Source organism: Mirounga angustirostris, unplaced genomic scaffold (genome assembly GCF_029215605.1).
Source record: "Mirounga angustirostris isolate CCGP_5_RB_7025 unplaced genomic scaffold, mMirAng1.0.hap1 SCAF_12, whole genome shotgun sequence".
Taxonomy (NCBI): domain Eukaryota; kingdom Metazoa; phylum Chordata; class Mammalia; order Carnivora; family Phocidae; genus Mirounga; species Mirounga angustirostris.
This window is the reverse complement of record NW_026991720.1, coordinates 46,083,491-46,109,652: the sequence shown is the minus strand read 5'-3', so window position 1 is coordinate 46,109,652 and position 26,162 is coordinate 46,083,491. Positions and strand designations below refer to the sequence as shown.

Sequence of the window (26,162 nt, the reverse complement as noted above, 5' to 3'; positions counted from 1 at the left end):
AGCATTCTAGATAGTTTACAGATAAAGAAAACGAGACCCCCTGAGGCTAAGTGGCTTGACCAAGGCCACACAGCTGGGAAAAGCAGAGGCACAAGTAGGACGCGGGTCTGACTCGAGGAGCAGCGCAGTCCCCTGTCCTCGGGGTCTCACGTGGAAATGGCATTAGTTCTGTTATCCTGCACACCTTCTAAGGGTGCTTGGATATCTAACCTGCATCTCAACATTGTTTTTCAAAGTTACTTCCTGAGTCGGGAGAAAATATAAAAAAGCCTTTGAGAATCTGGCTTTTTTTATCCTAGGCATTTTTTTTTAATACATTACAAAGCAGAATAACAGTTTTAAGTGTGTTGGGAGAGCAAAAGCTTCAAAGAGCTCATGGGTACAGCCTGTGACTTCCTGGAGCTCTGCATTCTTAACTGTCAGATTTTAACAAATACTTCTCTAGGTAATTGCTTAATTATTTTACCTGTCAAGAAAAAGCCTTCACAGCCATCAGTCCCACACGTAAAAATATCCTTTAATCTTAGAGTTTGAAAAATCATTCCGGTGAGTTCAGCGAGACAGAAGCCCAGTGACACCTAATTCCTCTCAGATTTCTCAAGATAAAATTAAATGGACAGCAAGGATGCCTCCATTCAGGAGAAGCAAGTGGAAGAATTATACTTACCTGTATGAGGTCCCTTTCACTTGAAGGTCTCAGAAATATTTAAAAATCTTTGCCAAATGGAAGCAGACAAGTTATATGACCTGAATGATACCAAGTTATTAAAACAAAGAAATGATGGGGCACCTGGGTGGCTCAGTCAGTTAAGCGTCTGCCTTCAGTTGAGGTCATGATCTCAGGGTCCTGGGATCGAGCCCCACGTTGGGCTCCATGCTCAGCGTGGAGACTGCTTCTCCCTCTCCCTCTGTGTCTCTCTTTCTCTCAAATAAATAAATAAATAAATAAACAAATAAATAATTTTTTAAAAACCGACAACAAAGAAATGAGGTTTTGGATCAGAGAGACCAGAGCCTTAATTCATCTCTCGTACTCTTTCTGAAATTTGGTAGAAACGAGGTAATGTCTCTGAGACAAAATGCAGTTCTCCATCATAGGAAATGCCAGTGTCTACTGTAGAGTCGTTGAGGGCATTAAACAGAACACTGTATGATAAGTACCTAATGCAGTCCTGAGCCCATCTAGGGGCTTCAAAAAGTTATAGAGTCCACCCTCATTATTCACAGATTCCATAGTTTGCTAATCACCTACTCCTGGAACTCTGCAACCCCAAAGTCAGTATTCACGGGCACTGTCATGGTTGCTGGAGGAAACGTGCCGAGAGGGGAAAAACTGGAGTCGCCCCATGCACATGCGCATTCCCAGCTGAGGTGGAACGAGGCAGGACTCTGCAGTCTTGTTCCAGCTCTTACACTGTAATCCTATGTTCTTTGCACATTCTGTTTAGTGCCATGTTTTTCAAATTTTTATGAGTTCGCTGTTTTAAATGGCCCCTCCCAAATATAATGCTGAAGTGCTCCCTAGTGTTGTTGAGCACAAAAAGGCTGTGACGTGCCTTACAGAGAAAATGTGTGGTAGAGAACCTTCATTCAGGCATGAGGTATAATGCTGTTGGCATGAGTTCAAGTTAATGTACCAACGATATATATTAAATCAGGTGTCTTTAAGTAGAAACACACATAAAACAAGATTCTATATTAGTGAGTTTACAAGAGTCTTGTGACTAGATGTCCAGAGGAGTCTGACCCTGTCTTTCTGTGAAGAGCAGTGGTTCAGTATTTGCTAGCTCAGTGTCTGTGGCAACTTCATAGAATATAACTACCACAAATAATGAGAATTGGCTATATTCTATTAAGTTCCTGTATTGGGTAACTTCAAAATTAGTGGCTCTAATAAATTAACTCCAAACTCTCCCTGACTTAACACAGTAGAAGTTTATTTTTCATTTTTGTAAAGTCCAATCGAGTGTTTGGCAGATGGCCTTAAAGAGGTGAGTCAGGAACCCAGATTCTGTATACCTTGTGGCTGAGCCCACACATCGGACCTTTCCTTCCAGCCAGTGGGTGGAGGAAGAGAGGAATGCTGTGGGTAGAAGGTCTTTATGGGCCAACCTACACGTGGAAGACATCACGCCTACCTTCATTCTCTTGGCCAGTGCTCAGTCACATAGTCACATCTAACCACAGAGGACACTGGGATATATAATCCAGTTGTGTGCTAAGGGGTTACATGAATCGTTCGGCCACAGTTTCCCTTAATTACTTCCTGTGGTCATTTTTCCTTCAATAATTGACAAAACCCTTAGGGCAGTGACCTTTAAGTTTCTAAAGTTACTTTTCTAATCCCTTTCCAGTTCTTCAAGGGAAGCAGCTCTGTCTCATCTATCTTGCTTAAAAGATATAATCCTTACATAATGAGACCTCTGTGTTTTCTCTTGTTCTGTGATACTTCAGCCAACCCTTTAATCCCTATTGTAAAGTTTTGACTGAAATTATTTTTCAGTGCCTTTTATGAAAGAAATTGTTAAAATACAAATAACTGATCATTCATATTTTTTCCAACTGAACTGTGGGCTCACATCCAACTTGCTTTAGCATTCAGCCAGTAAAACGCCAGCTTTATCTGATTCTACGTATTGTCTAATACACACAATTCATTTTATTGTATAATAAGATAACATTGACACTACTTAGAAGAAGTATCTACTACCACCTGGGACCTCTGCTCAATTTTAGTATAGTTTTACTCTCTGGACTCTGATGAGTATTATTTTTTTCTGTCTTTCTGTTCCTGTTTTACTATCAAGGAAAGAAACAGTGACACAAAAATTATCAGGTGCTAGTAACTTTGAGAGAAATACTTTATAAGAAAATCGTGGTCTCCTATAGTGATCAGCTCATGAACCTCTTTGGAACTCTTATGAAAACTATCATGGACTCTTTCTACATGAAAGTTGAACTTACATGTATATCTTATACCACTTTAAATTTTTTAAAAAGATTTATTTATTTATTAGAGAGTGAGCGCGTGAGCGGGAGGAGGAGCAGAGGGAGAGGGAGAGAGAGAATCTCAAGCAGACTCCCTGCTGAGTGAGGAACCCAATGCAGGGCTCGATCTCATGACTCTGAGATCATGACATGAGCCGAAATCAAGAGTCGGGTGCTCAACCGACTGAGCCACCCAGGTGCCCCACCACTTTAAATTTTTGTACAATTTTAGGGGGTTCTTAACCCTGCTGAAAACAGGGTAGTACCATATGATCCAGCAATTCCACTCCTAGGTATATGCCCAAAAGAATTGAAAGCAGGGTCTTGAAGAGATATTTGTATACCAATGTTCATAGTCATATTCACAGTACCCAAAAGATGAAAGCAACCCAAGTACCATCAACAGATGAATGAATAAACAAAATATGGTGTATACATACAATTAAGGAAGGAAATTCTGGCACATGCTACAAAATGAATGAAACTTGAAGACAAATAAACCAGACACAAAAGGACAAATATTATATTTAAGGTACCTAGAAGAAGCAAATTCACAATAATATAAAGTAGAATAGAAGTTACCAGGGACTAGGGGAAGGAGGAATGGGAAGTTATTATTTAATGGGTACTGTTTGGGATGATGAAAAATTCTGGAGATGATAGTGGGGATGATTGCACAACATTGTGAATGTACTTGATGCCACTGAATTGTACAGTTTAAAATTATGAAAATAATAAATTTTGTATTATGTTCATTTTACCACACACACAAAAAAATTATGTTGAGAAGAGGCTGGACTTTAGAGCCTGATAAGCCTGGGTTCCAGTCCACCAGGTCCACCCATTACTAGCTGTGTGGGATTTGGGGCAAAGTACTTAGTATCTCTGAATGTCATTTTTCTTACCTATAAAATTGGGATTAAACTACTGACCTTAGAGGAAATTAATGTGATTAGCCGGTCACATGGCAGCCACGATCCACAAAGGTAAAGAGAACTTGTTTGAAGTAAGCAAAATCCAGGGGACTAGGTTAAGAACAAAGTACCAGGTTACGTAATTGCTTTTTGCCTCTAAGAGATAAGAATATTACCATGGAATAATACAAATGCCACAGGAGTTTAAAGCTAAAGAAATGGGCACAAGCCTTGTTCTACCTTCCACTAACTACAGAGACAGAAGTTCTGAACACAAAACCACCCTTGCCTAAGTTTGATGTTTATTTCTGTTTCCACTTAAATTGTTAGATTCTCATATAGGTTTTCCTCATTCTTGTAAACTGTGGGGTTTTTCTTTAGTATATATTTTAAGCTTTTTCAGTGTGTCTTGATGTGGATTCTAAGACACACACACCCACACACACACGCTCCACAGAGAAAGACCACATTTATTTGGAGATCAGACATCCTGTAATATTAACTGTTTGAAACATAACCATATTTGCAGAATTGTGCCCCAAAGTCCTCTATGTAGCAAATACCAGATTGTATAGAAACAGTAGCACAGCAACAGCAAGCAAAGTGAGAGCTGAAAGAAGAGAAGGAAGCAGGAAAATGATTAATGCACTTTGCAAGCGTTGTTCAAGGCTGGCATCGTGAGTAACGTTGAGCCTGTGACATTCAGAAAGGTTAGATTTCATTCCATTTGCTCTGCTTAGGAAAATGGGAGTATGTACAGAATATTTTTAAATTGCATCGGAAATGGTAAAACTGAAAGTTTAATGCTAAAGAGACAGAATGCAGTTATTTGGAAAGATTGTTACGGAATGAGGTGTAGCCATTGACATATTTATATATTCTATTTATATTGAGACTAATAGCTAATCAGTTTTATCACCTAATTCTCTCTAAAGTCTAGCTACTTCTTTCTTTTAAAGATTTTATTTATTTATTTGAAAGAGAGAGAGCTAGCGAGAACACGAGCAGGGGGGAGAGGCAGAGATAGAGGGAGAAGCAGGCTCCGCACTGGATCCCAGGAGCCCGGGATCATGACCTGAGCCGAAGGCAGACGCTCAACTGACTGAGCCACCCAGGCGCCCAAATCTAGCTACTTCTTTTGTTCCTAGCACTTGACCCAATGCCTGCCTCACAGGGGGCCTTCAGTAGTTATTGCAAGAATGAATGAGAGCACGAATGAGTGAGTGGACAAGTGAAAGAAGGAAGCTATCCATTAAATGCACGTGTCTGCATGACACGTATCACCGGTGCGTGAATAAAGACATGCAGATTTAAAACTATCTCTTTTCTCCCTTTCAGGGCAGAAACGATTCTCCTGGGACCATTCAGAAGCAAGAGCCACCAACGCCGTGACATATGCCAGTGCCCCCGCCACCACCACCACCACCACCGCCGCCTCCTCCTCTGCCTCCACCTCCCCCACCCTTGGGGGCTCCTCCCCCTCCCCCACCGCCAGTGCCCCTGGTAAGCCCTGTTGTCGTTCAGTCTGGTTTACTGTTGAGCATAAGTTGCTTTGAATACACTTGAGCAGGTTTTAAACGTTGAGAACCAGCCACCACCCAGCTCCCCTATGGCAGGGCGAATCTTCGGAGCTGACTCTGGGGGCACCAAGGTCTGATTCCAAACCACCCTGGCCAGGTAGCTGTCTCCCCATTGCTCAGCAGCTCTCACCCGCTGCCTCGGTGTTGTGTACGAACGCCTGCATCATTTCTCTTCTCCTTCCTGCTGCTCTGTGCAGGCTTCCCGAGCCTAACTGCCTCTCCCATCTCACTGGAAACCTCAGGTGAGAGGCCCCGGGGAAGTGCACAGTCAGCAAGGCGTGCTGTGGAGTCTGCTCCCGGTGGGTGCTGTGGATGGTGGTCACAGTGCTTGGGCTTCAGAAGCCTAGTTCTGGGTCCACACGAGCCAAGGGTCATATGAAACATCGCAGTGAAACGTAAATCTCAAATGTAATTTCCCTATCTACACAAGACTGAAGTCAATCCATTCCAGTTTGTATTACTGGATACTCTTCTTCGGTTTAATAGTTTGGGCTTAGGAGAGGCCCAGAGGGCAGCTACTTTGCTTTAGAACAGAGATTTCTCAACCTCGGCACCACTGATATTTAGGACCAGATGATCATCCTTGTCGTGGAGGGCTGTTCTGTGTGTTGTAGGAGGTTTAGGAACATCCCTGGCCTTGACCCGTTCGATGCCAGTAGCATCACCAATTGAATCTATCAGAAATGTCTCCAGACTTTGCCAAATCTTCCCTAGAGGTGCAGTCATCCCCCTCTTATCTTAGAAGGGTATTTGTGCTTAATGCTGACAACAAACCTTTCTTCTGAGCATCTTCTAGAGCATTTCTTCCCCCTCAGCCTGACCTCCACGGGCCACCGCAGAGAGCCGGGTCCAGCACTGACCACAGCTCCTGTTTCTGGTGGAAGATGAAAGATACAGACGCCGTGTTGACGTGGCATGCAGAGGCAGGGCTGCCTAGGGATGATGAACCAAGTCAGCAGAAGCCAGCCCTCCTCCCCTGGAGAGAGTGAGGGTGTGCCTGGGTGCCGCCCCCTCTGACGTTAGCTTTGCACGCTGACCATATCTGATGTGCCAGGGACACAGACCCGCCTGAAACTTGGCTCTGGCCCTTGAAGAGAGTGGAAAGAAAACACATAATGTGAATTATATCTAAAAGCTCTCCAGCCAGTGTAGAAAGAATAGAAGTCAGTGTTGGAGTTCCACTGCTGAATCTGATCCCACAAGGGATAAAGGAGATGAAGTTTATAAGTGAAGGAAATATACATGGGACAATCATGGGGCTCTTGCATAGACTTGCCAGCAACAAGGAAGTGCCATTTACAATAACTTCAGAAACCACAACCCTGTAAACTTAGCCAGAATAAATAAACTTAACAAAACCCATGTTGGAGATTTGGGGAAAAAAGCCCTTTTAAACACTGCAGGTGACACTCAAATACCTGGGACTCAATACATGTTGAATGAGTCATTCTGGAGTGTTCTCTGGCAGAGATCAGTAAAAACCTAAATGTATCATGATTTTTCCTCTGGTTATTGAGTAGTTTTATTTTTGAGACTGACTTAAGAATTTAACCCTAAAGAAACCAAAAAGAATTTATACAAGGATGTTCACAGCAATGCTATTTATTCCAGTGAAAAAATAGGTCTTAAATGGTTTATGAGAACTAAATGAAATTTATTAAGTCATGCTGTTAATCAAAAATTGCGTTATGTCATAGACTTAATTAAAAATTATATATATAACTGTGCTGATTATGTAAAGCAGATATGGAATGATGGATTAAAAACAATGCATGTTTTGTGCATAATGAGATCAGCTGTATAATATGCATATGTAGCAAAGATCAGAAGAGAATTTTGAGTGCTGATAATAAAATTTTAAATTTCATTAGGCAGTTCTTTTTCTTTAAAGATGCTTAAGTTCATAGTAAACAAAAATAATTCTACACTTGGTCAATTTTTTGCCTTCCCTCCCCATTCCTAAATTTTTTTGAGGAGGAAAATAACCATATAAATTTTAATATTTTTAAAAAACACATTTTTCTAAATCTAGGAAAAATATGCACAATGCATATTAGAGGCAAAGAATTAACATCCTTCATATATAAAAAGCTCTTACAGAGCAATATGGAAAGGATGAATAGAAAAACGGGCACAGGATATGACCAGGTAGAAGAAATACAAATGTTCCAACCTCACTATAATTGAATAAACACAAATTAAAATAATGAGAAACCATTTTCATCTGATGATGGTGATGGTACTCTTTAAATGTTGGCTCAGATATCAGGAACAAAACACTAATAATTCTTAATAGGAACAAAACTTGGTATAATTCCCTAAAGTACAATTTGTTAATATAGATCAAAACCCTTTAAAAAATGGCTATACTCTGTGACCTAGTTTCAGTTCAAGTAATGTTCTTTAAGAAACTAATCATAGATGGAGGCGCCTGGGTGGCTCAGTCAGTTAAGCATCTATCTGACTCTTGGTTTCGGCTCACGTCATGATCTCATGGGTCATGAGATGGAGCCCTGTGTCAGCTCCACACTTTGCGGGGAGTCTGCTTGAAGATTCTCTCCCTCTGCCTCTTTCCCCCACTCAATCGTGCACTCTCTCCCTCTCTCTCTCATATAAATAAATAAATCTTTAAGGAGAAAAAAACTAATCGTAGATATACAGAAATATTTAGCTATAGGATATAAATGAAAGCATTACGTGTAATAGCAACCAAGAAAGAAAGAAAAGAAACAATCTAAAATTTCAATCCCGGGAGATTCCCTAAATAAGTGATTATGTAATCCACACAATGGCATACTAGGCAGCCATTTAAAGTCATATCAAAATTATTTTGTTACTTCCAGAGTAATGATTGGCTCAGGCAAGAATCATCCATGAAAGCTAAAACCACTCAGTGAAATGTTTTTGGGGAACCGGATGTTCACAGGATCCTAAGTATCATCCGGATTACTTCTAATTACAAAGGGGAAAATGTACCTTTAAAATGGTGATCTTAGGAGCACCTGTGTGGCTCAGTCGGTTAAGCGGCTGCCTCTGGCTCAGATCATGATCCCAGGGTCCTGGGATTTAGCCCCACATCGGGCTCCCTGCTCAACGAGGAGTCTGCTTCTCCCTCTCCCTCTGCTCCTCCCCCTGCTTGTGCTCTCTCTCTTGCTCGCGCACACGCTCTCTCTCTCTCTCAGGTAAATAAATAAAATATTTTTTTAAAAAATTTAAAAACGGTGATCTTCGTGTCACCTATAATGGAATGACCTTATATCCCAAGCCTTTTGCTGGGATGAAAAAAGAAATACATAGCATCGCCCTGTAAATATCACCTGCCAAAAATGAATGTACTCTGAGCAAGCAATGAGACATATCTAGATGTGGGATCTTCCACAATAGACGTTGGCAAACAAGAGGGGGACGCATGCTCCAGTTTTTGTACAGCCTACAAGCTAGAATGGTTTTTACTTTTTCAAATGGTTGACAAAAGTCCAAAGAAAAATACTTCATGACACATGAAAATGATATGAAATTCAAATTTCAGCTCATAAGTAATGGCTGCTTTAATGCCTCAGTGGCTGAACACCAATTAGATAACTTGTTATCCCTCCCAAAAAAATAATTTCATTTTCTCACTAGTCAGCCTGTATTTTTAAAATTATACTCAATTACTATTATTATTACATTTTTGAACTTCATCAGTGAAAATTTTGTGGACATGTGTTGTCCTTTTTTGTTATGTTGTACTTACATAACATCAATGAGTTTGCCTCTCGGCCCACACTGCCTAAAATATTTACTCTCTGGCCCTTTACAGAAAAAGTTTGCCAACACCCGTCCCAGAAGCCAGGGGCTTCCTTCAGCCTTCCTTTGGTCACCAGCAGCCAGAGATGTTGATACGCCCACCTCAGATCTTGTCCCTCCCCTGCATCGCTTTGCAGGACTTCCTGTCCCTCTCTTAACTGTCGCCCCTGCCACCTCTCACACCTCTAGTCTTTCTCCTCCCTTAGGATCTCAGCATTGCTCTTCCTTTTGTCTGGAAAGCTCTTTCTGGGCATCTCAGCTCAGATGTCGCTTCCTTGGAACATCATTTCCTCACGCTCATACTGGCATTTAAAGCACACTTTCAAAACCCTCCTTTGTAGCACTTACCAGTTTTTAGTTTTGTTTTTATTTGACTGAGGGCCACAGTGTGTGTTTTGTGATCTTTTAGTTCATACATAGGCACTCCACTCATTGAATGATGAATGAAGGAATATCTGTGTAAAAAGGTTAAGAAATGGCGCTGAACCTCTTCCTAACCAGTGTTCAGGACTTTGCACATCTATGCTCACGGAGCAATGTGGCAGGGGGTACTATATGGAACCTTTGCAAGGAGGGGGCACTTTGTGTGTTATGTCCGCTCCCTTGTAATGAAAAGCATCCTGTCAGGCTTCAACTTAGCTCTGGAAGATCTGGAGATCAGACCAGGGCTGAAAGTTTCTTGGCTTCTTCCTCCCATCTCTCACTTCTCCCCTTCCTGTCCCTCCCATCCTCATCTCCTCCTCTTGTCTGATGTGCAGCTTTTCTTTTCCCAAGAACATTAGCGTGGAACCAGGGAGAAGGGCAGATGGGGCTTGCCAAAATTTTGAAGTAGGCTTTAATTAAAAGCCAGACATGGGGCACCTGGATGGTTCAGTCAGTTAAGCATACGACTCTTAATTTCAGCTCAGGTCATGATCTCAGGGTCATGAGGTCGAGCCCCATGTCGGGCTCTGTGCTGGGAATGGAGTCTGCTTGGGATTCTCTCTCCCTCTGCCCCTCCCCCACCTCTCTCTCTCTTTCCCTCTCTTTAAAAAAAAAAAAAAGGCCAGACAGCCTTCACCAGCTTGTTCCCCTTTTCTTGCCCCTTATTCCCCTGTCTTTTGAGCTCTCCTCCTTTGTCTTAGCCCTCTAAAATCCGGTAACAATATCAAAACTGCCTGTATGGTGCATTGATCCACTTATAATGAAATTATTATTGTTGCTTTGGTTATGGGATGTAACTTTTTAAAAATCTAAAGAAAATATAATGGATTTGATTTGTGAAACACAGCAGACTTTTACTGAACTTCTGTTTTCAAATCTACTTGGACCCTTTGGTAATGTCCGAGAGAATAAACTTCTTGAGGGCCCGTGATTTCTGTTTTCTTGCCATAATCCCGTAACACTATCTACCCAAGAGGAAGGAGATACATATGTCTCTGACCAACTGATAAACTCATTGGAGCTGGGTCATAGCCACAGCACGGATGTTTATTTAAGAAGTAGATTTGTACATTTTTACAACATTATTTTGTAACGTTGCTCTTCAAGCTTAAACATCCTAAGGAAGAAACAGCGCCCCAAAGAGAAGTTGTATCTTGTTTAAAAACAAAGGGGAAACTGGTTTGACAATCATTTTTTTTACCACAAAAAGCAAAACTCTAAGTAGGAAAACACCATGGTGCCATATTTTTCTGCCTGCCTGTTCCGTGTTTAATAAGATGCTGAGGGGAAGTTACAATGAGAAGCATTTTGTGGCCCCTCGCTCTTCTGTTCCTTCCTTACCATTTGCAGAGTCTTTGCATTCAGGGAAGTCCGTAAGATCATTTTTCTGCTTGTAGGCTAAGGATTGTGTGATTTACAGGCGAGGTAGACTTTCCAGTGTCAGGAAATAATCAGCTGTGGCTTACACTGGGAGGTTTTCCCACCATCTCTAGGATGCAGGGGCTCACGTGGTATAGAAAAATATGTCAATCTAAGAAAGAAATTGTGGAAAATGGAGTGGTGTCTGAAGTCCCATGAGAGCCTTTTTCAGAGTTTTGTGTTTGCTGTGGTTAAAAAAATGCACTAGGTGGAAGGGGGCTTTAGTAGAATTGCATATTACCCTATATTCTGGAAAAGGTCATTTGCATGTTTACTGGTACATGTGGAATAACGAGAGGCTTAAAAAAAATCTTAAACACTGCCACTCAGATTCTCGTGACACTCTGTCGCTTCAATTAGTGTTGCTAATAAGGGATTGGGAACACTTACCCAGAACTGACAGTGACCATCGGGATAAGGAGAAGGCTTTTGCATTAGGCCAAGCTATTAAGAGAGAATTAAGTTGACATTTGGTCGCCACTTAACAGTTTGCAAAACTACACCTTTGTCTTCCGGTAATTTTAAAAAACCTGATTCCCTCTCTCTTGCCCATGTGCACCCACAAGCAGTAACCCTGCTTCAGTGAAAAAAAGGAGCCAGTCTTTGCAACAGATTCACTGGGTCTGTAAGCAAGAGAGGTGTGGCAAGACCTGCCGGTCATCCTTGCAAAGGGCCATTCTGGATGGTATTGAAAATGTGTTTCCTTTTTCCCAGCTGTGAGGTGGGCGGAGTGGTGGGAACAAAAAGGAAAAGGCTTGCAGTGGTGTGCTGGAGGCAAAGATTATGCCCTAATAATGCCTGGGACTTGGCTAGAGAGCCTGCAAGCTCTTGTTAAAGGCTTTTATCAAATTTCATAGGAGCCCAGGAGCGTAAGCCACTCTTCGTGCCGCGCCCGAGTCAAGGGATAAGGAAGGGCAGGTGCCATGGGGTATGAGGCCAAAGGGCGATCCTCAAAAGCCTCGGCCATCTCTTTAGCAATCACTAACCAGGGATTTATTTTACACCCAAGTCTGCTAGTTCTTTGCCTTTGAAATCTTTTAAAATTACAGTGTAACTAACAATTCCTAGAAAACTGCGAGCAGACCATTATCCCTGCACCAGGGTTGTCTTTTCATATGTATGTTGCACTTCGGGAGTGAGCACCACTGTGGTTTGGAGCCTGGGATCCTTGGTGCCATGGACCCTGTCCCCCAAACTGCTCTTTCCTTTCTTGCCATAAAAGGCAAAAACTACCAGTGTCAGGTGATCGCTGGCGGTTAGATATCCAGCCCTGACTGCGTAGAGAAAGCTGCAAGAGGGGAGGGGTGCTGGGACCCGCGAGCATATCTGTCCAGCAGGGTTTTGGCAGCCAGTAAAAGTCATGTTTCCTAGAACATGTAATGAAAAGACAGGTAGCGTGGCATGAAAAAAGCGGCTACCTAGAAGTAGTATGGTCCCAACTGTATAAAACAAAACAAAACTGCGTCTGTACGTGCTTACCCATGGTCTAACTGCTCAAGGTCTCTGCTGCTAGCAATGCTGGGCGCACAGGACACAACAGCTGGGACTGTAAATGCCTCTGAGTTCAGTGACCGCAGACTGTGCCCTTCACCTTGACCAAGCCATCGTGCAAATTTACGGGCCTTTTACTGCACAGACTTACCCAGTCTCTGCCTCTGAAGCTGGGACTGTAAATGCCTCTGAGCTCAGTGACCGCAGACTGTGCCCTTCACCTTGACCAAGCCATCGTGCAAATTTACGGGCCTTTTACTGCACAGACTTACCCAGTCTCTGCCTCTGAAGCTGGGACTGTAAATGCCTCTGAGCTCAGTGACCGCAGACTGTGCCCTTCACCTTGACCAAGCCATCGTGCAAATTTACGGGCCTTTTACTGCACAGACTTACCCAGTCTCTGCCTCTGAATCTCGGACCTGAATCCAGAGAAGTCTGGGCTTGTCATTGATCACTGCTCAGTCGTGATAGTACTGAGGGTACGAATGGTTATTGCCAGCTCAGAACTTTGTACCTTGGGTTGCTGTTTCATTATGTATTTCCTACATCTGGGATCCTCAAGGCCTCATCTCTTAAAGAGCCCTCAGGTCCTCTGAATTAGTCACCTTTCCTTCTCCTAAGCTTGCTTCTCTGAGCATCAGGCATCAGCTGTGTCTCGCTAATGCTTTGAGATCTCCCCGGAACAGACAAGTCGAGGACTGAAAGGATCACGGGGCCGGTGAGCAGTAGAGTGAGTGACTTTGAGACAGGGAGTCTGTGCCTAGGTCCGTACTAGGCACATAGTAGGAGCTTAGTGCCTAGTACTACTTCATTCGCAAGGTAAACCCACTGGGAGCTAGGCAGCCACTACTTTACATCTTACACCTGCTTAAGCCTTGGAAGCTAGAACATGTTCTATATTGTGCCAGAATAGCATCAGCACATTCAGATTTTAGTAAGAATATTTCATAAAGCAAATAGAGTTCTTTCAGAAGTAACAAATTTACGGATAGCAAAAGTGAACACCCAGGCATTACTTGAAAAGCCCTAAAAGGGCCTTTGGCAAACCGTACCCATTCCAATTTGTTAATGTTTTCAAAGAGAATAGACCTTGCCCCTTTTCTTTACATAAACACATTTGAAAACTCCAGGAAGGCAACATGGTGTACCCATTTTGTACATGAGAGCAATAGATTTCCATTTTAATAAGGTCTATTCACAACAGAGGACCGTGAATGTGTTTTCAAGCTGGTGAAAGCAGGAAGGCACCTGAATCACATACAGTATTTAAAACAGAAAGGTGTAAAAACATGCTTGTGTTCTGCATCCCCCGTCAGCACTCGTTGTGCCAAGCCGTCAGGTTAGCAGGGATCATGCGATGATGCAGCGTGGTGTGTTAAAAAATATGTATATATGGGCTTTCAAATTATACAGATTGGAAACTGAATCCCTATTGTACCACTTACTAGCTATATGATGTCAAGAAAATTCCTTAGTAACTCTGGGCTTCACTTTTCTCTCTGTAAACGGGAAAAATAATCATTCCTTCCCCGGGCACACTGCCTCGAGAGCGGAAACTCCATTTTTGTCTGTTTTGCTTATAGCGCCTCCTCAACACCTGAGCCGTTCCTGGCATGGAGTAGGCATTTGGCAAATACGCGTTGACTGCACAAATCACGGGGTTATTGTGAGGATCTAATAGGATATTGAGAGAAGCTGTTGTTTACTCTGTGCCTGCACAGCCAGTGGGAGCTACTATCATTTCAGGGCCCGGGGACCAGATCCGGGACTGGTAAGTTGAAGGCAGAGGCCCCTGTGACCAGTGTGGGGCAGGAGGTTGGACACCAGAAGAAGTGAAGATCAAGGTCGGAAGCCTGAGTTATTTCAAGTGGGGAATTAGGCCCGCGGTGTGAAAACAGTCCAAAAACAGAGGGCAGACTTGACCACTTCTGAGTTTTCCTGGGTTCCAATCCACCGTGCCAGTATCTGGTCCTGTAGCATGAGTCCAAGGAGGTGAATGGTTGGCCTTCCCTCCTCTTTTGTGCCTCCCACTGAGCTGCGTGGCCGGAGTCTGTGGGTATAGCAGGAAGTACCTAGATTCAGGGCTAGGGCTGTGGGCGAGGAGTGAGTGGAGATGTGAGAGTGTCCTTTTAGGACCCACCCCGGCGGAATGGCAGCCCGGGGCAGATATGGTAAACGTGGGGAGGAGGCTTTATTTTCTCAGCTGCTGTTTGGTTCATCCCTGTGCAAGCAGCTGGGCAGTAGCAAACCAAGCGGCTGCCGGGGGAAGGCACACGTTTCCCTGGAAGATTTAACGGTGATGCTCATGCAAGAATTCTAGATCACCTGGCTGACTCTGGGCCCCTATCTACAGCAAAGAAAGATGTTAAGATGTTCTTTGGGCTTTGTGGCAGCTTGAGGAGACTGTGATTCAGATGTTATGGCTTGGTCTCTGCCTGGCCCAAACTTTCATTTAAAACTCTATTGAATGGGGCGCCTGGGTGGCTCAGTCGGTTAAGTGTCCAACTCTTGATTTCGGCTCAGGTCATGATCTCAAGGTCCTGGGATGAAGCCCTGCATCAGGCTCCGCGCTCAGCAGGGAGTCTGCTTCTCTCCCTCTCTCTCTCTCCCTCTGCCCCTGTCCCCACTCATGTGCTCGAGCACGTGCTCTCTGTAAAATAAAATAAGTAAATCTTTTAAAAAATAATAAAACAAAATAAAGCTCTACTGACCAGGAGAATTTGAACACTGATGGGATATTGGTTGATATAAAGACATTATAGTTAATTTTACTTAAGAATACTATTGTTGCATTTTTTTCAAGATTTATTTATTTATTTGACAGAGAGAGAGAGACAGAGCACAAGCAGCAGGGAGCGGGAGAGGGAGAAGCAGGCTCCCCGCTGAGCAAGGAACCTGATGCGGGGCTCGATCCCAAGACCCCAGGATCATGATGCTTAATGACTGAGCCACCCAGGTGCCCCTATTATATGCTTTTTAATTAAGAAAAATAAAAGCCATGTAGGCACAGAATGTCTTTTTAAAATTCTGTGTGCTCACCCGCCCCCACCACCATGTAATCTGGCTCCTGTTTTTCCGGGGATTAATGTTAAAGTTTTTAGCGCCACTTCCGTGCGCCATCTCTGATCACTGGGTTATGGAATGTTTTGGTTTTTCCCTCCTCAGACTGAGCACTGATATGAGTGACTCTGAAGGGGAGTGTCAGAGAAGCAGTGAGCTGAACATCCCAGTCTCCCTTGCTACTTTTTATTTCAATCAACCCGGAACCCTGGTGGGAACAGCCAGATTACACACGGGTTTGTGATACTGTTGCTTTTACCGCCCCTGCCCTGGTACGAGGACACCCTGTGCTAGCTGGTGTTTTCTCCTCAGACAAAGCACAGAGGACATTGTGGGAATCGCTAAGGCAGAACTTTCCCAGCCAGGCAGCCCTTCTAGGCACCAAGGTCGCCCCACCCAGATAGGGAAGAATTTTCACCTTCAGCCTTGTCCTCCCTCTGCCTACATGCCACTTGTCATTGTGTTGCTGAAGGATTCTGGAGGGTGGGGACGGGAGAGGAACTTTAAAACTTTAAAACCAACTCTGAGGCAAAAACTCTGGGTGTGGAGGTAGCTTGGAAAATGTGTTAGGGCTTTAAAAAAAAACCAAAAACACCAAAAACCAAAAACCGTGTGGGTCCCCGAGCAAGTGAACAGCGCTTCTCAAGAAATCAGATCACAGGCATCCGGGGACTTCTTTAAACCTCGCAACTGTGAAATACAGACTTTTGCCCTTTGGGCAATGGAGACTGTCACATTTTTTAGAAACTACCGTTGTTTTGACTGGAAGAAGAAAAAGTACAATAGTGCTGGGCTGGGGGTCAGATCTGTGGCAGGAAGAGAGTGCAGCTGTCCCTGGAGGCTTGGCACACACAAGAGTAGCCCAGTAAAACCCATTCCTTTAGCTCAAGGGCCCCTCGTGCAAACCCAAGTGAGGACTGGTAGGTGAGCTCCTTTTTTTTTTTTTTTTGCCATTAGTTCATAACTATTGCTAAAAAAAATGTACACCGGGGGCGCCTGGGTGGCTCAGTTGGTTAAGCGACTGCCTTCGGCTCAGGTCATGATCCTGGAGTCCCAGGATCGAGTCCCGCATCGGGCTCCCTGCTCGGCAGGGAGTCTGCTTCTCCCTCTGACCCTCCTCCCTCTCATGCTCTCTGTCTCTCATTCTCTCTCTCAAATAAATAAATAAAATCTTAAAAAAAAAAAAAAAAAAAAATGTACACCGAAAGCACTTATTATATCCACAGAAAGGATTTAAAACAAAAACAAGCCAGTTGCTAAGGGGGGAAAAGCCCCACTGGAAATGTGGCATGTCTTTGCTCATCTCCTCAAAGGCCAGATTTGGACTTAGCTAGGGGAGGATGTGCCCTTCTTTCCCCAGCTGAGAATAACCGTGGAAAGCTAGGGTTAGGAGGCGGAAAAGTGGAGACTCACCACGCATGGTAGCGGTGATTTCCTGGGGGGCAGAGAGCACTGTGCCCGCTGGACACACAAGTACTCTCCCCGTGCAGTGGGAGGACCCCTGAGCAGGGAGGGGAAGGCTGCAGGCTTCCCTATCAGACGGACCTGACCCCAAGCTCAGCGGCTACTGGAACCTGAACATATCCTTCTAGACCTCAGTTTCCTCACCTGCAAAATGGAAATACCACTGTTCTATGGGTGGTAAAGGATTAATGGGAATGATGCTTTGAAAACCTTAGCCCAGTGCCTGACAAAGGCAGGCGTGCAGTTCTGTGAGTGGCAGCCCTTCCACCGCACCCCCTCCCCCACCCCCACAGTCTGGGTTAGAGCACAGTCTCACTGGCTTTCACGCTGGTCTCTCCAGGAGGACAGTAAACCCTCCTGTGTCAGTTCAGCTACTTTGTTGTCAGTCCCACCTGAGCGGGATTTGGTCCAGGAGCCTTCTGTTTCTGTGCCACGGAATGCTGCCCTCGGGAGGATCCTGAGAGTAGGGGTTGGGGGACAGAGATCATTGATTTTCCTGTCCCTGGGGCCCTACACAGCAAGATGTGAAGGTCATTTCCTAGCGTCCAGAATTCCGCCCTTGGCATACTTGTTTTCCCCTTTCCATTCCAGTAATTTCTTAGCAGCGTGCAAACTCACACATCAGTTCCTCTTTCCCTTCTTGGTGATGTCAGTTTATCCCAACTTCCCCTTCCCTATTTTGACCAAATACTTCCTTGAATCATCAATTCCTCACCCTCACCTGGGAAAAACCAAGGCTGCTTCTCCTCGCTAGGACCACACAAAAGCACCCCCTCCCTCCATTGATTTTTATGTTAACATGAATAATAGGATTTTGTGTTCAAGGCATATAAATTTTCCATTAGTAACAGGGCCAGACTTGGCCTGTTTGGCTTGGATAAGAGTAGTAGTCAAGTGACTGACATGGAAGGCTCGGTGAACTTCATGAAATTCAATGGTGTTCCTTCCTGCTGCACTTTGGCATGGAGAAGCGTGTTGGTGAGACCAGCCACGTGTCCGCGCTGGTTGGGCTCTCCCTGAGCAGGGGCTTCAGGAGCCCCGCACATCTGCCTCACCTCTGCCCTGTGTGTCATCTGGGGCTTCCCTGCCCTTCCCTTCTCAGGCTGCACAATGGGGACAGTCCTATACGGAGAGAGGTGGGGTTGCTCGCTGTTGATTGTATTTCATTTGGCTTCGTCAAGGACTTGTTTCATTTCGTTTTCATTGTTGCTAGATAATGCCTAAAAAGAAAGGCTCTTCTAAATCTTTAAACATGTTCTTCAAAGGCTGTAATACTAGGGGAGTGCAATACTAGGGGAGGCTGGACAAAGGGGACCAGTGTCCTGGAGGGGATATGAGGAACCAATGAGATTTCCTATGAAAACTCTAAACTCACACAAAAGCACACCCTCCCTTAGTTTAGCTTTTAGGTGAAATGAACAGCTCTATTAGGATACACTATTCTGGAATGTGTTCCTTTAAAGCCTAGACCCCAGGAGCACCAAGACCAGCAAGAATCACCCAAGCACCCAGTTCCTTAATTCTCTTTGATGTCCAGAGCACTTGCCCTCAGGGCCCCTCTGACCTGCTCTAACTTCTTGTATGTTGTCCCCTCCTGGCAGGGGGCCCCTTTACCCATCTTTACTTGAGGAATCAGTGCATTCCACCAAACCTCTGGTTCTGTTTGCTGCCAAAGGTAGTTGAAGTTTCTGCCACAGACCCATCATGATGGCTGAGTTACAGGTTTTGAGGACAAGCTTGGAAAAAAGGGGTGCATCCAAAGATATCTGGCATAAAAACTTTTCCAAGGCAATTATAATAGTACCTTTGTATTATTATTCAAAATAGTAATCCTCTAACATATTACTGTAAACAGCTTGACTATTTAACAACTTCTCATAGAGCCTCATTGGATCTTTCCTCATCTCCTGTGAGACTGATAACAGCATTGTCTAATTTGGGTTTCCCTAGAAGTAGACCTGGAGACACGGGTCTGGGTACAAGTAGTTTATTTGAGAGGTGATTCCTGGAAGCCCCAGCAAGGGAGTGAGGAAGCAAAATAGAGGAGAGAGGAAAGCAAGGGAAGGGTGTGTGGGAACGTGAGGCTCCATCCCGCAGGGGACCCCCGAGAGACTTAGAATCTGCCTGGATTGCACTACTGAGGGGCGAAGGGCTGGGGGCTTTATGCACCCACCCTCGTCACTCTCTGGCACTTTGGGCAGTCCAACAGGAGCATGCGTGCCCGTCCAGGGAATTCCTCTGGCAGAGACCAAGCAGCAGTTAGCATGTGGGGGGCTGTCTGGTGTCAGCCTCTGGGCTAGGCCAAGCCGAGCAGGCAGGTGTGGGGGCCCAGCAGCGTCTGCTATAGTCCTCACCAATTCATGGGGAAGAACTGAGGCCCAGAGAGGTGAAGTACTTGCTCAGAGTCACACAGCTGGCGGAGTCTCTGCACTCCTTCACCTGCATGCTGTCCCTCGCCCCGCACGGCCTCCAGGGCTGCGGTGATGACAGAGGTGGCTGGGACATCCCCTAAAAGCCCAAGGCAGCCGGGGTTAGGAGGCCCGAGAGCTGCCCTGGCAGAATGCCTTCTCTGATGTGCTTCTCACATTTCCGTTTCCACAGGGAACTTTGCCTGACCAGTTTAGCCCCTTCTTTAGAGGCAACACAGCATAGTGATGAAGATTTCTGAGCCAGCCCTCCTGGGCTCCTGTCCTGGAAATTGAGTGGCCTTGGGCAACTTACTTAAACTTTCTGTGCCTTTGTTTTGTTCTCTATTAAAATACCATCTGCTTCTTAATGGCTGATGCAAGGACTAAATGAATTAATACACGAAAATTGCTTAGCAGGGAAGAACAACCCTAAGAGTGTTAGTTGGTGTTGTTACGGTGCATGTGGATGCTCTTTTTCCTGTCACTAGCATTTCCCTGGCTGTAGGATTCATGTGGACTCGTTCTAAAATGAAAGCTCACATTTCGTCCTGTGCTCATGTCTGGGCAGCATCTTGCCAAGTTTAAACACCACGGCACTTCAGACAATTTGTTTATCGCCTGTCTTCGCCCCGCGTTGAGAAACTCCCTACCGAGGGAGCTCATGTCGGCCTTGCCCTTCACGGAGCAAGCAGTGCCAAGGGCAGGGCCTGGCCCTGGGAGCTGCTCCGGAAATTGGTGTTCGGTGAATGAGAGCGCACCCTCCCAGGGGTTCACTGGTGACGCCGAAGCTCATGTTACCCAGGCAAGCCACCTGCTGGTGGTGACATCAGTGTAAAAAGAATTTAAGAGGTTGAACCAGAGATGGACTCCTCCCAGAATTTTCTCTATATTTATAGAACACTATTCTGAGGCCCTCAAAAGAATTTTCAGCTGTGGCTCAGGTCTTTAATCCTCAGTGAGATGAAATTGGAAGCTGAGAGATGGAGGGGGGCATTCCAAAGTGCTGTATTAACATCTGCCAGTAATGATTGGTATTACTGTGTCGTTACAGATAACACTGTGTGGCAACAGATGGACTAATTTTAACATCTCTTTGACCCTGACGCACTGTTGAAATGGGTCAGGGTCAAATTGGGGGTCCTGTTTTATGTAGGAGGAACTCGGACCCGCTGTGCCGTGCGGAGGGCCCTGAGGCAGAACCGACCTAAGCCGCGGTGCTTGTTCACAATTACCAAGTTCTTGTAGGAGGTGCCCAGTAGTGGGAGGTGGGTTATAGCTGCACAGCCTAGACACCAAGTCACAGATTCAGCTTGTTATGGGCTGAATTGTGTCCCCCTCCTATTCATATGTTGACGTCCTAATGGCCAGTACCTCAGAACGTGACTCATAGGGTCTTTAAAGAGAAAAGTAAGGTTAAATGAAGTCATCAGGGTGGGCCCTAATCCAATAGAACTGGTGTTTTTATAAGAAGAAGAGAGATCAGGACACAGACAGGGAGCAGAGGGGTCTCAGAGGAAACCAGCCCTGCCCACACCTTGATAAATTGCCAGGCCATGGGACTCTGGTGGCAGCCCTAGCAAACGAGGGTGCCTTCATTCGTAGGCCCATGCAGAGACCTCTCACCGTCTCCCCCAGCTCAGGGACCACCCCCGCGTAGCTACTCCACCACGCCTCGAGGACGGGTCACCTGGGGCAAATCTGGTTCCAGAGTCAGCCAGCCCCAGACAGAATCTGCAGCTTATTTCTTCAACCCCTGCTGCATGTGCACATCCTTGCCCCCAAATTTTTGAGCTTTTTTTTTTCTTGGTTTGACTGTTTTGTTCTTGCGTGCTCTGTTTTGTCTTATTCTGTCTACTGTTTAAAAGCACACAGACTCTGATTAGAAGGGGCCTTCTGCCCCCAAGACCTTGTTTAAAAGCCTCTATAGCCTTTGCTACAAATGACCTAAACTGCTGAGGTTGCAGCAGGAGTCATGCATTTCAGAATCCATGGACCGATAGCTTCTATTTCTGGAAGCTCAGATGGAGAGTTGTGTCTATTCCGTGCAACCTTAGATCGTTTTAGCATCCATTATGGGACGGTCTTCCAGCCATCACAGAGCAGATCTCTCTGCTTGCTCGCGGCACAGGCACAGCGGCTGCTGGCTCTCTGCTGGGATCTCCTTGATCCTAGCCGGTTCTTGCTGCAATGGTGGAGGGGTTCGGTTAGGTGTAAACCTGGGGTAAGCCTCGGGAGGTCCTAGTGTAGACCTGGCTTTGCAGAAGTGCAACATGATTTCAGGTCTTTAATGGTACCAGAGAAACCACAAGAAGTGAAAGTTAATCTTTTTTTTTTAAACAAATCATCTTACTTTCCCTTTTTTTGTCTCCTTCACTTGTTCTCACTCTACCTTCCCTGTGTTACTTTGTGTCTGTTGCCAGAGTGAGCAAATAGAAGTACAAGATACCTAGATAAACTTGAATTTCAGTTAAATAGCTATACTACAACTAAAACAAATCACTGTCTTAGTATAAGCAGGGAGCAAATATGGACATACTTATACTTATATTTTTTATTGTTTATCTGAAATTCAAATTTAACTGGGCATCTTGTATTTTATCTGGCAACTCTTTGTCTCTGAATATGTGTTCTTTTGTGTATTTCTCATATATACAGGTATGTATGTACACAGAGATTTAGCTAGATAGAGATAGATATCTCCCTTGCAAGTTTTCCTTATGTCTTTTTCCCCTATAAACCCACCACACACACTCCCCTGCCTTCATTCATATGTACAGGAGTGGTTACACATATTTTTTTCCACCTTTTTTCGTTTCTCCGCATCCTCTCCCCTGTTATATTATCTCCTTTATCTGTCCTTAAAAACTATAGTTTTCCTTTCCCTAAATGATAGTCACACTTAATAAATAACTTTTGTTTCCTTCCTACTTTAACCTTTTGAGAAGTAGAATACTTGATAGTTCTTTGTCTAAAAACCAGTAAAATAAGGTCATGATCAGCCTAGATATTCTACTTTCCTTTTTGTTTTCTTATTTATATTTATTTTGCCTTGCTGGATCACTGGCTCTTTTTTATTTATTTATTTATTTGTTTGTTTGTTTATTTATTTATTTATTTTTTTAAGAGAGAGAGCACATGAGAGGGGGGAGGGTCAGAGGGAGAAGCAGACTCCCCGCCGAGCAGGGAGCCCGATGTGGGACTCGATCCAGGGACTCCAGGATCGTGACCTGAGCCGAAGGCAGTCGCTTAACCAACTGAGCCACCCAGGCGCCCAAGGATCACTGGCTCTTAATATGAAAATGGGATCATACCCTTGTACAGATTGTGGTAGCACAGGATACAGGTCATGTAGGAACCTCGTGGGCAGCATAAGAAGTTTGAGGATTTTTTTTTTTTTTTTTTTTTACTTTTGTTACATCTCATTAGTAAGTCTTAAAACCTCCCAGTCAATAGGCATAAATCCCTCTAATGTCATCTGTTTTTTTAACAAACAATTATGTAAGGCTGTGGGATTCCTAAATCAGTGAAACCCATTGGTCTTCACCCTAAGATAAGACACATGCAAAGGTAAGAATACGAAGGAATATGTATTCCTTGCAGCAGAGAATAAGGAGTGTAGGTTGAGCCAGAACTGAGTGATGACAGACCTTCATCATTAAGGGATTGGGTTAAAATGGCTGCCTTGCTCACCAGGTAGAAGACAGAGCGGGAGCACCCAGGGCGCTCACTCTGGGAACTTCCACCTCTTCTCATTTTGCACCCTACGCACCTCCCTCACTTCACTTTTGTCCTGGCTCTATCACATAGTGCAGTTAAACTTTGCTCCCTCATAACCCAGCACTTAAGAAGCTCAACCAAGGTATTTCTCTTTCAAAAAGAATCATGACACCATTTTTTCCAATTTGAGAAAAATAAAAGTAAATGAATTTATTTTTCTTGATTCTTACTTCACTGTGTTCCACCTCATGCCACAAAAAAGTTGACACGGGCATTTTTTATAATTCTGCCTCCACAAACTTTTCCTAAACCCTTTTCACAGTAGTTGGCCTCTGTGGTTTGTTTGTTTTTCTTTTCCGGTTGAACAGTTGTCTAATTCACTTGTTGACAAAAAAAATTCAAAAAACTCTGTGAGGGCATCCACCAATGCAGTCCTAAAACACACTTTCCAGGCCTCCAACTCTTGGGGACTAGCTGTTGGCCATTGATGGTTGTATCTGGGGCTTCACCACTCCTTGACCCCACCTGGCCCCCATGACTTTGATGACTAGAGTGCTTTACTATTATGATTTTCTTTAAAATAGTTCCATTTGAACCCTGGAATCTGAAATGTATCCGTGTATGGATGTGATTTATTTTTAACTGACTTTTTAAAAGCAGTTTTAGATTCCGAGCAAAATTGAGTGGAAAGTACAGAGAATTCTCTTACACCTGCTGCCCCTGCACATGCAGAGCCTCCCCCAAATCAACAGCAGATTTTTCATCAAGTCTTAAATCCTGCGTTTAAAAATTCATCATCTTTAAAACTATCTCTTTGAGGGCACGGCGACTTAAAATGAACAGAATAACCAAAGATTGGTAGCATTTTTTAAATGTGATTTAAAAAAAAAAAATGTTCATGTACTAATATTTTACAGGGTCTTACACATTTTCTGCCTGTACAAGAATTATCGGTTCCTAAACTGGAATTCAAGGTACTAGAGATCAGAGCAATAGCTGAACATCAAAGGCAGCTGATGTTTGTTGACTATATTGATATTCTCTTCCTTAAAGCGTCTTGTGACTTCCAGATGCTTTGTCATCTGAACAGTCTTTGGCCTGGGAGCCAGTAGGTGGGTGGTCTTTAAATGGCTTTTCCTCGAGCCAGGGGTGTAGCCCCTTCCTTAGGGTGCAGGGTTGACCTCACTGAGATGCCAAGGAGTGCAAAGGAAGGACAGTGGTTGGAGATACATCTCAGTTTGCAGGAGCAATTGTTACAACAGCCTACATCACTCTGATTACATATGGCCTCAATCAGGAGGCCTAATTTTAGGAGGTGTAAGACAAAAATACAGTTGAGAGAAGTGAACTAAAAATAGCCCTCCCCCTTTATTCTGTTACAATTCATTCCCTCAGATGCTGAGTCTGTTCAGTTTATGCAAAAGTCTTTCCCTGTCATAATTGTCATGAAGACTTTTGACAGTTATTAAGCACAGTGAAAGCCCACATCTTATTTCGATTCACTGCAGCTGTCAGGACTTGCAATTTATTTCTGCTGTCCTCTAGAATTCCTGGCGTTCTGTCAAACAGATGCTACTGTATTTTTAAGGGAGGGTTTGAGGTGGCCCCATTTTATTAAAAATACACAAGAAGTGTCATTAATAAGAGTATGTTGTGTGAGTCACACTTCATGAGCTCAGATGGGCCCCTTCTGTGATTCTCATGACAAAAATACTTTTGTAAAAAAAAATTTACACCAAACTTTTCACATTAAAGAACTAATTTTACCTTAGTGAATATTTGGAGTGTTTATTATATAGAAGACATTGTGCTGAGCACTAGAACAGTTGATGAAGACATCATTTCTGCCTCAAGGAACTTACTTGGGGAAGACAGACAGACGTATGTCAAGATGTGAAACATGCGATCTTAGCAACTGATGCCAAAATTCTTCCCAAGGCAGGACCTGTCTGGGGGACATATCCTGACAAACTGTGGAGGGCTTGATTGGGAGGGTGGAACTTGAAAGTAGGAATGAGGCAAAAAATAAGAATGGCTACACTGCACCACACGAAGCAAGGAGAAGGATTTGCTTCATGCATCTGTAGCTGGGCAGAGGGAAAAACAGTTCAGAAGGGAGGTGGGGGAAGGGGCCAGAACACTGGTTTGAGGAAGGTGACTAAGGGGATGCTGGGCCAGATGAAATCCTCCCGTGGTGTGATGAGCAAAGGCCATTCGAGGGCCAGTGATGGCCAGTGCTCAGCGCAGGGGTGTTGGTTCTTAGAATGGAAAGCCCTCCAATTCTCCACCCACATTTCAATAAAGTCTCCTGTGCTCATGAATGATTCGTGTGGGTGTTTAGGGGTTTTCCTGAGGGGCATGGAGGAAGAGGGGAAAGGCTCACAGAAGGCTTTGGCTTGTGTTTCTGAGACCATAAGGAGTAGAGCAGAGACAGGATGTGTGAAAGAAGGAACATGGAAGCATATGTGCCCACGAGACGTAACTTCCCCTGAAACTGCAGAAATCCTTGGGAGGCTTTGGGCTTCCCAGGGGCATCAAGAAGGGCTCTGAGCCAGTCTCCTCTAGATCTGAAGGGCTCAGGAACCCCCAGCTGATATCTGCTTATCTAGGTTAGACTGCCAAAATGTGTGGCTATTGTACAATAAGTGGATAAGAGTTGAAATTCTGAGTTGAAATTCTGACTCTTGGCGTGATATAGGCTTCTCTGTGAGAGGCTTCATAGCTAGGCCTTGGAAGATGAATGTGACTTTAGTTGGCAGAGTTGGAGAAGAGCAGAGCCTGCAGAGAGAATTGCATGGGTATTGACGTTGAGATACCAAGTGCATGACCAATACAGGGAATGGGGGATCAGGCAGGTGTAGACATTATATAAAACGTGTGGGGTGGGAGGTGGAAACATGGAATGTGGT

At 44.3% G+C, this 26,162-nt stretch overlaps 1 protein-coding gene across 2 annotated transcripts in view; it reads left to right on the top strand.

Annotated features, from left to right (window-relative positions):
* WIPF3 (WAS/WASL interacting protein family member 3) overlaps positions 1-26,162 on the top strand; it is an 83,268-nt gene that overhangs the window by 13,610 nt on the left and 43,496 nt on the right. For both annotated transcript variants that reach the window (XM_054505246.2, XM_054505247.2), the window contains exon 2: positions 5,241-5,405. In XM_054505246.2, coding sequence (XP_054361221.1) covers positions 5,298-5,405 — 108 coding nt within the window. In that variant the 5' untranslated portion in view covers positions 5,241-5,297. The remainder of the gene's footprint in view (positions 1-5,240; positions 5,406-26,162) is intronic.